At 34.1% G+C, this 11,772-nt stretch overlaps 2 protein-coding genes across 2 annotated transcripts; one reads left to right on the top strand and one right to left on the bottom strand.

Annotated features, from left to right (window-relative positions):
* The first annotated feature begins 761 nt into the window (after positions 1 to 761).
* LOC133335746 (cyclin-dependent kinases regulatory subunit-like) lies at positions 762 to 1,209 on the top strand. The gene is made up of 2 exons (XM_061544044.1): positions 762 to 820; positions 945 to 1,209. Exons 1-2 carry the CDS (start codon positions 762 to 764, stop codon positions 1,207 to 1,209), a joined length of 324 nt encoding a protein of 107 aa, XP_061400028.1.
* A 4,144-nt stretch (positions 1,210 to 5,353) lies between these two features.
* Positions 5,354 to 6,436, bottom strand: LOC133335747 (BTB/POZ domain-containing protein 10-like). Its single transcript, XM_061544045.1, has one exon. It carries the CDS (start codon positions 6,362 to 6,364, stop codon positions 5,366 to 5,368), a length of 999 nt encoding a protein of 332 aa, XP_061400029.1. The 5' UTR covers positions 6,365 to 6,436; the 3' UTR covers positions 5,354 to 5,365.
* Between the last annotated feature and the right edge of the window lie 5,336 nt (positions 6,437 to 11,772).

Raw genomic sequence — 11,772 nt, 5'->3', positions numbered from 1 at the left:
CAAAACCCAGCTGATTCATTCCAACGTAATGGTCGTGTCAGTATAAAGATGAAGGAAAGATGTGGAAGCGATAGAAAAATAAAATTGATAGATTTGCATGCATTTTTTTTCAATTTTATGTTGAGGATTCCAAAATATTATGTTAAAAAAATAAATAACAATGTTTGTTACTTTGTATGTTTGGTTTACATTTTTCTATTAAATGACATTGACACTAGTATTAATTACAACAACAAATTTCCATGTGGTAGTTGTATCGTTTTTTGTACAAGAAAACTTAAAGGTCGTTTACATTGAACCGGATTTGGTTAACCCAGTGGGTTTAAATTTTCAATTCCTTTGAATATATGCCAAATAAAACCTTATAAAGTAGGTTAACCCGGTAAAAAGTTATAATGTAAATGCCGTATTATTCCACCTTTTTATGGTACAATAATACAAGTTGATGAGAATAATATAAAACAGCTACTTATTTTGGTTTTTAAATATTTTTCACATTGCATACCAAAAAATTCAAGCAAACACGATCAATCGATAAATTCGACAGAGCAAAGTGAACTAGTTGAACTAAAGATACGAAATAAACGAATGAACGGGAAATCGTTCCTATCGTTCATTACACGGAATCGTTCCATTGAACTAGTTCAGGTAGTCAAAAGAAAGGAATATCAACAAACAAAGCAACAGACGACGCATTAACCAATTGAAGGAAAGTAAACAGTTCAAGTATTTAAATTAAATTTAAATAAACTTGTTGCAAAATGTCGGCCGATCAAATTCAATATTCGGAGAAATATTTCGATGCTGTCTACGAGTATCGGTAAATACATATCTACGTTGTAAGACAAAGGAATACAACGACACATTTCATTCGCATCGCAATACAAAATATTTGGGTCATTTAAAAATACTTTCATTTCTTTCCTCCCGTTTTTATTTTGCAGACATGTTATTTTGCCGGCAGAACTGACCAAACTCGTACCCAAATCACATTTGATGACCGAAACGGAATGGCGCAACTTGGGTGTTCAACAAAGTCCTGGTTGGGTACACTATATGATGCATGCTCCCGAACCACATGTCATCTTGTTTCGGCGACCACGTACAGATTTGCCTGATCCTGCAACAGCGACAGCAGCCTCTACATCAAACACAACCAACAACGCAGATGCCTCAAAGATTACAAATAATGTTTCAGTTCAAGGTTAGAGCAGTTGTTTTTTCTGGGAAAGATGCATCCTGATGTCAGCCATTTCAAAGAAGCAAATCATTTACGTGTGTTTTTTATTTAAAATGCGTTTCCATGTTTTATTATTATTATTACTATTATTATTCATATAGTTGTGTTAAGTTTTTTTTCGTACCAGATCTTACCTCATTTTTGTATTTGAATATGCATTCATTGGTAAAAACGTTTTAATTTAGTTTTGTTTTTGTAGTAAACAATGGAATTAATCCATTAAAAAATCCACACACATACCTATACCTTTATACGAGAAATCAATTTCTTGAAATTTATTACAAATAAAATATGAAATTTCAGTTCTTCTGAAAGCATGTAATTTTTTATACCTAATATTTAGTTGTGTAAAACTGTTTTTTTGTAAAAATATAATAATACAATAAAAATTACAAATATATATTGATTATTTTTTGGGTTTGGGATTTTGAACTTCTTTAGGCTATAATTGTAGTAGATGTTAGATAATTGTTTTGTCTGGAAAAGTCAAAAAGAATGTTGAAAATTATTTGGAGATTAAACCACCGAAAGTCCAATACATATGTATGTTTCCTTCGGATTGAAAATATTTCAGACATGTCAATGCATTTCTGCAAACGTTGGTCTTTCCATTCGAAACGACACGATTTACATTAACAAAGTGTTGTCATCTTAACATATTCTGTAAAAAAATTTGGTTTGTGTAATGAAGGTATGCACGACAATACAAAACCTCTTAAGGGAAATGCCCAAAAAATGATATGGGAATTAGCTATCACCCCCATTATAAAAAAATTGGGAATGTGAATTTCCAAATAAGCAATTTCCCCATGGTACTAAAATTTAATAATAATATTCATTCTATATGGGAAATATGTATTCGATTTTATACTTTTTGGAAGAGGTAAATCACGTTTTCCAACTCCCAAAATATTTATAATCGATGTCATATAGTCTGACTATAAGACTAATGTAAATATGAAATGTCCAATTAGTACCTTTCAGAATTTATATGTGTTCTTTTTACTATTGGTCTGTTCCTGTACTGCAAGAATCTACGAGTTTTTACTATTTTTTTTTCGATATTATTGGTCTGTTCCCGTACTACTTTTTACTACTTTAACTAATTTCCCTTTATGTTATCGAAGAAAATAGTAAAGTCTAGTAGATTCTCATATAAAGGAAAAAAGTTTTATCGGAGTAAAAAATAGTAGATTCTTGCAGTACGGGAACATTCCATATTTGAATTTCAAGATTTTTTTGAACAGGTTATTTGTAAGCAAGGGTTTCAGAAACTCTTACAAAAAAGTAACGGTTAAAGGTAGAATTTTGACATTTAACTTAGCCTGGAACTGAACCTTTAGATCTATAATTTTGAATTTTTATTGTTTTTTAGTCATATATTATAACTGGGGTGTTCTATATTTTGGCATAAATATTAGACTAATAAAAATATCTTATTATAGCTCTGTGATGATAAACTCATAAAGTTCTGACATCAACCATAAAACTTAATCTTATTAAACAATTTCGTAAATAAAATAGTTTCTTCGTTTCAAATCCATGTTTTTTAGATCAAAGCTCATGAATAGCCCATTATTATAGGCATTCTGAATGAGTTTAATATGGAAGGATGAAAATCACGCTTCCTAACTTCCAAAATTTTTGTCATATATTCTGACTTTATGGCTTCAAGTAAGGTGACCATACATCCTCTTTTTTAGAGGACAACCATATATTTTAATTGACTGTCATCTATAAAATTGTTGTCCTCTATCTGTCATCTATTTTTATAATCTGTCATCTTTGTCATCAATATTTTTAAAATCTTTATCAATATTTACTTTCATAAATTAAAACAAATTAATAGATTTCATAGATTTAATGAAATTTCAGTGATATATTTAGAAAAGATATTTTTAGGCATATTTTCCAACAGAATTATCTGTTATTTCATATTTTGAGTTCTAATTGGGTAACACATTTCCATAAATAACTATTATTTATTAAATTTTTGTAATTTTAGGGTTCATAGACACGTTTTGCAACTGAATTGGCTATAATTTTATATTATGGGTTCATGGTACAATTATAAAAGGTAACAGCAAATCCCAGCTGATTTGATTCCAACGTAATACTAGTGCCAATATGAATTTGACAAATTATGTTTTAAAAAACCACACAATAGGAAAATTGGGAACGCATACAATTTGAATTTGTTCTTTATTAAATGTGCTCATGTATTCAATTTACTCAATCTGCCTGCTGGGAAAATTTGAGGAAGCAAATCTTTCTTCAAGAAATAACTCGCTATTCCCAGCATTTTCATATGTGTTACACATATATATGGCAATGACTCAATTATAGGAAATATGTGGAAGCGATAGAAATATAAAGTTGAACGATTTTCATTCATGTTTTTCAATTTTTATTTTGAGGATTCGAAAATTTTTCATTTTCAAAATAAAAATAATTTGATGAAAATTTGTTTGTTTGTTTACATTTTTCTGTCAAATGAGTTGACACTAGTAGAACTTACAACAACAAATTTTCATGTGGTTGTTGTATCGTTTTTTGTACAACAACACTTGCTGTTACCTTCTCTTATTATACCATGTTATGGGTTCTATGTGTCTCCAATATAAAGAAAACCCAACTGTTCATTTGTCGTTGCTATGTTCCTTATATAAAGACCTAATTAGAACCTTTTTTAAAAAATTCGTATTAAAAGGAACGGTAAAAGCTAACAATTTCGAATGCTCTCCTAGTGTGATTAGATGTCCAAGATTTTTAATAGAATCGACTGGTTTTAAATTTTTAAACACACCACCACATAATGCTCTTCGGAAATTTTATATCAAATTGTAATTACTGTGTACTGGTTTTATTTGTAATTTTTGTGTTAAAAAATTTGGCATAATGGTCACTGTTCCTAAATAAAAAAAGGTATACTATTCGGATGGCCGTAAAAACACTCCCAAGGAATTTAGAATGCTCTCCTAGTATGATTCGATGTCCAAGATTTTTAATAGAATCGACTGGTTTTAAATTTTTAAATGTGGTCGAAGTTGGTTGCCACATAACGGGCCTAGCCACAGTTATTGATTTTTAATGCTGTTCAAAAAACACCTAAAAGCACGAAATTCAAAAATACAACATTAGCACAAAAATAAGATAATCCGGATATTGAAATATTCGTCTACAGTGAAAGCTACGAGAGTATGGAAAATAAAAAAAGAATTCAATGTGAGCCTTTGTAGAAATTCACCGAAATAACAATTGCTTTATAACAGTAATGTTAAAAATACAGTCGGAACTGTAACTTTAAGTACCTACATTTAGCTCAGATCCTTAAATACCAATTTACGAAAAAATACCAATTTTTAATGAAGTACTGCGCTAAATTTAGATGAGCGCAAATATACAACGGGCTAAAGAACAACAAATATTGTCAATGATACCTAAATATTTCTCAGATCCCTAAAAAACTATTTAATGAGTTAATGAAAATATACCATTAACCGAAAGCTAATTTTAAAATGAGGCACCCCTCCCTATTCGTATGAAGTGGCAAAATAAGATATTGTGGTATATGCCGTACAGGATGTATTTAATAAAACATTGTATAGAGTTTTATCCTAAAATAATTTCTTCTACGAATTTGCAATACCAATACTTACGAATCCAGTCAAAAATTACAAATAACAACAGTAATTTATTTAGAAAAAATTGCGAATTTTATTATATATCTAAATTTTCTTATTTGTTTGCTGTGTAAAATAAATGATTTTAAAAGCAAAATTATCCATTTGCGCAAAAATAAAGAAAGATAGAAAATAAGATCGAACAAACAAAAAGATGATTAAACTGCTTACAGTGATTAAATACTGATTTTGAGATATTCAAATGATTTGAGTATTACAAAATATGTAAAAAAGTGTTTATATATATGTATGTATATTTATTTGTTGTTTGTTTGTTTTTGTTTATGTTTATGCATATCTATGTGTGATTCAATAAGGATTTCAAAATTTTTTTATAGTATGAATTCCGAAACGTATTCCGCCGATACGTATACGATCATAATTCGATTATTTCGTATACTCCGATTTTACCATACTACTACTACTACGGCTGTGACAACATTTAAGCATTTTCCTCGTTAGCACCACCGGCAGCTTCCAGCTCGCCGCCATCAGCGGCAACAGCATCGTCCACCGCACCGCCATCGATCCCGGCGTCGGCATCGGCACGAAATGCAACAACATTTTCTGGTGGCGGTGGTATGGGATTACCGCTGGCATCCAATTCCAAAGGAGGATCCGCCGTAGCTTCAGCTAAATTGGTAACCGATTTCGACTTGACACACTGAAAGTCAACATGACGGCTCTTGGCCTCTTCCTTTTCCCAGGACATGTGTATGAAGGGTCTTTGAACATAACTGTAAATGACTTCGGCACGACCTCCCGGGCGACGGCGTATTTTTTCTTTGTGTGTGGGATAACCTTCGATACCACAGCGTATCTTCTTCAGGCCACGATCTTTCATAACCTGTTTGGCCACATCTCGGTTTTCAATGTATTTGAAGAAACGATGCATTGTGGTACTGTGAATGGTCTGGCAGTATTCTTCACCCATTTGGGGCGGGAACTCTTCGTCCCAATCGACAACATCGTCGTCCAACAACACAACGACATGACATTCACGGTCACCCCTTTGTGCTGCCGTAACCATGACCGGCAATATGAACTCTTCCAAAAACAGCTCGAATTGCTGGCGAGCTCCCTCGTTGCTCAGTTCGTGTAGAAGGCCACGTAAATTTTGGCAGCGTACTGTGGTGGCATCGAAGGGGATCAGTAAGTAGTCGCACGCCTCCTTCAATTCCGGTACAGATATGGTGGGAGGACACTTTATCAGCCCAGTCTTGTAGTAGTCAAGAATTGCACGAAACAATGTGTGCGAGATGCCATCGGCCACCTCGTATTCACCTCTTTCGTTGGGATGGACAAACTGGAAGCCTGTGCTGAACATGGTGCCCAACATTGTGTTGGGATGTGCAGTCACCAAATCCTTCTCGATGATGAAACGAACATTGTCCACCAGCAATGTAATACGTTCGCCCGGATTGTTGTTACGCACCATCATGGCAGCGGCTCCATTTCCATTGGCTATGTTGTTTGATGAAGTGTTTTTTATTTCCTTGGGTATTGCTCCGTTCATATTCCTTCCTTTTTCTTTATTTTATTTATTTTTTTGCTTTTTGTTACTGAAAGAACCGACCTAACTTAAAAGCGTTTACATGCAATTAATAAAAGGGGAAGATGAGAGAACATGCAATAAAATACGAATACGAAGTAAAATGACCGATTATTTACGAAGGAGGGTGACGCATAACGCCGATACCCTTTGTTTAGAAAGAGACATGGAAGAATTGATGAAGTTCAAAGGAAACTGAACGTGAACTAGTGTTTCAGTGCAATGTGTGCAATTCCCTTTTTCGTCTAGTTCCATTATTCACTGTTCTTATTCGTTCTCTCGTTTTGCAAATGTTGCCAAATTGTACAGAACATAAATCTTATAGCGCATTTACATACACACGTATATGATGAGGATTTACGAAATGCTGAAAATAAATTAAGGTTATTTACACTGGCTTTGAGGTCATTTCAAATGACTGTCATCTGACAATTCTTCACATATATGCACACACATACCAAAACTTGTTTGCAAAAAAAAAAAATTAAAATTAAAAATTTTAAAATAAAAATAAGATTTGAACTCAATTTTTTGTCAGAATTTGGAATTTATAATTTTTGTATTTCCCCAAAAACGTATTTTCGGGTTTCTCTTAAGGGAACCCAACCCATTCTCGATTTTAATTTTTCAAGATTTTCAATGGGTTGGTAAATCAATACCAATACTTGATAAGGTTTGTAACTTTGCACATATATAATTGAAAATTTAAAGAGAAGAAAAATAATTTACAAAAAAATTTTTGTTATTGTTTTGTTGTTGTTTTTTGTAATTAAAGAAAAGTCCTCATTTTTGATGGCGGGCATGATAACTACTCACTGTAACATCGGAATCCGAAAATTCCAACGATGTTAGGAAGAGTACATGTCTGGCTCTCGTATGAACTAGGATTATTGACATCGCTCTAAAATTAACAAAATGGCGGAGCTTTAAAAAAATATTTTTGGAAAATCGCCGATTTTTGACCAAAAAATAAGTTAAAAAATAAGGAGGATCTTCACCGATTGACTTTATCCTAGTTCATATGATAGCTATACACTCACAGAGAAACGTGTAAAAATTTGGAATCGATCGGACAATTAGTTTTTGAGTTATCGTGCCCGCCATTCGCAAAAGAGAAAAACGCGTTTTTAAGTTTGAGAAGTTTGCTGACACAATAAATCGGCTATATTTTCAAGAGTTCTTGAGATTTTCACTTGAAATTTTGTAGGCACATTCTTAGAGATGGGCAGTGGGTAAATACCCAAAGGGTAAATACCCGGTAAATTGGGTAAATACCCGGTAAATTGGGTAAATACCCATTTGTGGGTATTTATTTGGGTATTTACTATATTGAATCGGTAATACAACATCTTGCACCCTATTTCCGGGTTTCTGTTATCAAATCGATTTAGAATGGATAGTTTTACGATACTTTAAAGACGTGGGTAAATACTTGGGTAAATACCCGAGTTTTTACCCAAAAATTGGGTATAAACTCATTAACTGCCGAACCACTTGACGTAGGCGGCCAAAATTTTGCACACATGTTTCTAATGACAAAGCAAATATAGAAATCCAACATGGGGACCCTGGGTCCAAGTTTTGATATAGCCCCCATATAACCGTATCTCCCGATTTAAGGTATTTTTTGCCTATTAGACACATTTTAAGGCCAAATTGGCTGTAATTTGGCACAGAGTGTTCTTTTTGGGTACCAAATGTCCATGCAAAATTTTATGTATGTAGGTCCACGTTTACTGGTAGCCCCCATACAAAGGCACCCCTATTTTGAGTATTTACCCAAAAATTGGGTATAAACTCATTAACTGCCGAACCACTTAACATAGGCGGCCAAAATTTTGCACACATGTTTCTAATGACAAAGAAAATATAGAAATCCAACATGGGGTCCCTGGGTCCAAGTTTTGATATAGCCCCCATATAACCATATCTCCCGATTTAAGGTATTTTTTGTTTATTAGACACATTTTACAACCAAATTGGCTGTAATTTGGCACAGAGTGCTCTTTTTGGGTACAAAATGTCCATGCAAAATTTTATGTATGTAGGTCCACGTTTACTGGTAGCCCCCATACAAAGGCACCCCTATTTTGAGTATTTACCCAAAAATTGGGTATAAACTCATTAACTGCCGAACCACTTAACATAGGCGGCCAAAATTTTGCACACATGTTTCTAATGACAAAGAAAATATAGAAATCCAACATGGGGTCCCTGGGTCCAAGTTTTGATATAGCCCCCATATAACCATATCTCCCGATTTAAGGTATTTTTTGTTTATTAGACACATTTTACAACCAAATTGGCTGTAATTTGGCACAGAGTGCTCTTTTTGGGTACAAAATGTCCATGCAAAATTTTATGTATGTAGGTCCACGTTTACTGGTAGCCCCCATACAAAGGTACCCCTATTTTGAGTATTTACCCAAAAATTGGGTATAAACTCATTAACTGCCGAACCACTTGACGTAGGCGGCCAAAATTTTGCACACATGTTTCTAATGACAAAGCAAATATAGAAATCCAACATGGGGACCCTGGGTCCAAGTTTTGATATAGCCCCTATATAACCGTATCTCCCGATTTAAGGTATTTTTTGCCTATTAGACACATTTTAAGGCCAAATTGGATGTAATTTGGCACAGAGTGTTCTTTTTGGGTACCAAATGTCCATGCAAAATTTTATGTATGTAGGTCCACGTTTAATGGTAGCCCCCATACAAAGGTACCCCTATTTTGAGTATTTACCCAAAAATTGGGTATAAACTCATTAACTGCCGAACCACTTGACATAGGCGGCCAAAACTTTGCACACATGTTTCTAATGTCAAAGCAAATATAGAAATCCAACATGGGGACCCTGGGTCCAAGTTTTTATATAGCCCCCATATAACCGTATCTCCCGATTTAAGGTATTTTTTGCCTATTAGACACATTTTAAGGCCAAATTGGCTGTAATTTGGCACAGAGTGTTCTTTTTGGGTACCCAATGTCCATGCAACATTTTATGTATGTAGGTCCACGTTTACTGGTAGCCCCCATACAAATGTACCCCTATTTTGAGTATTTACCCAAAAATTGGGTATAAACTCATTAACTGCCGAACCACTTAACATAGGCGGCCAAAACTTTGCACACATGTTTCTAATGTCAAAGCAAATATAGAAATCCAACATGGGGACCCTGGGTCCAAGTTTTGATATAGCCCCCATATAACCGTATCTCCCGATTTAAGGACATTTTTATCTATTAGCCAATTTGATTAGCTGGAATTTGGCTTAGAGAGTTCTCTATGAGTACCAATTGTTTGCTCTGGTCAACTTTTTCTGTCCTATATAGCGGTCCTGATTTTGGGTATTTATATATATTTATAAACTCTTTTACAGCCGAACTATTTGACGTGTGTTTTGAAGACCCCTTTTCCCATACAGGAAATAATATTGATTTTAAACCATGTGTGTCAAAAACCACATTTTGCATGAATATTTTGTGCAAAAAAAATCTCACTATGCCAAATTACAACCAATTTGATCGTAAAAGTACCTTAAATCGGTAGGTACGGTTATATGGGGGCTATATCAAAACTTGGACCCAGGGACCCCATGTTGGATTTCTATATTTGCTTTGTCATTAGAAACATGTGTGCAAAATTTTGGCCGCCTATGTCAAGTGGTTCGGCAGTTAATGAGTTTATACCCAATTTTTGGGTAAATACTCAAAATAGGGGTACCTTGGTATGGGGGCTACCAGTAAACGTGGACCTACATACATAAAATGTTGCATGGACATTGGGTACCCAAAAAGTACACTCTGTGCCAAATTACAGCCAATTTGGCCTTAAAATGTGTCTAATAGGCAAAAAATACCTTAAATCGGGAGATACGGTTATATGGGGGCTATATCAAAACTTGGACCCAGGGTCCCCATGTTGGATTTCTATATTTGTTTTGTCATTAGAAACATGTGTGCAAAATTTTGGCCGCCTATGTCAAGTGGTTCGGCAGTTAATGAGTTTATACCCAATTTTTGGGTAAAAACTCGGGTATTTACCCAAGTATTTACCCACGTCTTTAAAGTATCGTAAAACTATCCATTCTAAATCGATTTGATAACAGAAATCCGGAAATAGGGTGTAAGATGTTGTATTACCGAGTCAATATAGTAAATACCCAAATAAATACCCGCAAATGGGTATTTACCCGGTATTTACCCACCCCTTGGGTATTTACCCGGTAAATACCCGGTAAATACCATCTCTACCCAGAACCAATAAGAGATGACGGTATAGAGTGTATACCAACTAGCCAAGAAGAGGTCATAAAATCAATTAATCGGCTCAAGAACAATAAAGCAACAGATGTTACTATGGTCTAATGGTGTTTTTACACGATATGTATTTTACATATGTGCTGTCACTTATTTCATCCATATGTAATTCCTTACGTGTGTCAAAATTAGCAGCGTACACAAAACTTTTATGTTTAGTGTTAAAATCTGCATTTTATTTTACATATGACATAACCTATAAACAAAAAAACCCTTTTATTTTTTCTTAAATCAACATAATTTTTTTTTATTAAACACCAACAAACGAAATAGTAATTTGTAATTGTTGCCTTTTCATTCTTTTCTTTGACTTGCAATTGAAATATTTCTTTCTAACAATATGTTTCATTCAAACAGCTGATTTCCTTATGTTTCACATATGAAAATAGAGCGCGTCCTATTCGGAAAAAATACATATGTTATTGCATATCGTTTTGACACACTGAAATTTCCGTATGTTTCACATGACAAGTTCGATTTCCACAAGAAAATAAAGTGACAGCACATATGTAAAATACATATCGTGTAAAAACACCATAAGTAAGCAGTTTAGAAACAAGGCCACCTTGTTTGGTGGCCTTGCTCTTATATGGATCTGAAGCATGGGTACTTGCACAAGCAGATGAGACAGCTCTTGGGGTGTTTATAAGAAAAATTCTCCGAAAGATCTACAAGCCGATCTGCGTCGACGGTGAATATCGGCGTCGAATGAACCACGAGCTCTACAATTTATACGCGGACATCGACATAGTCAGTCGTATTGAGCTGCAGCGACTACGGTGGCTAGGCCATGTTGTGCGAATGAATGAGAATGCCTCAGCTCAAAAGGCATATAAAAGCAAGCCTACTGATGGTTCCCGTAGAAGGGGAAGGCATCGAATTATATATATATATATATACAATTGCTTTAATAATAAGAATTCAACTATGTAATGAAGAATGTATAATGGCGATTATTTATATTAGTCAGA

The sequence above is a fragment of the Musca vetustissima genome, unplaced genomic scaffold (assembly GCF_032173495.1).
Source record: "Musca vetustissima isolate MV318-11 ecotype Yass unplaced genomic scaffold, APGP_CSIRO_Mvet_v1 utg8475, whole genome shotgun sequence".
Classification (NCBI taxonomy): Eukaryota; Metazoa; Arthropoda; class Insecta; order Diptera; family Muscidae; genus Musca; species Musca vetustissima.
This window is presented reverse-complemented; position numbering and strand designations above follow the sequence as displayed.

What these genes read in the sequence shown, in the direction of transcription:
- LOC133335747 (XM_061544045.1), bottom strand. Translation starts at nt 6,364, where the DNA reads ATGATGGTGCGTAACAACAATCCGGGCGAACGTATTACATTGCTGGTG.
- LOC133335746 (XM_061544044.1), top strand. Translation starts at nt 762, where the DNA reads ATGTCGGCCGATCAAATTCAATATTCGGAGAAATATTTCGATGCTGTC. An exon ending in GATGCTGTCTACGAGTATCG is followed by an intron (nt 821 to 944) that starts GTAAATACATAT and finishes TTTATTTTGCAG; the next exon opens with ACATGTTATTTTGCCGGCAG.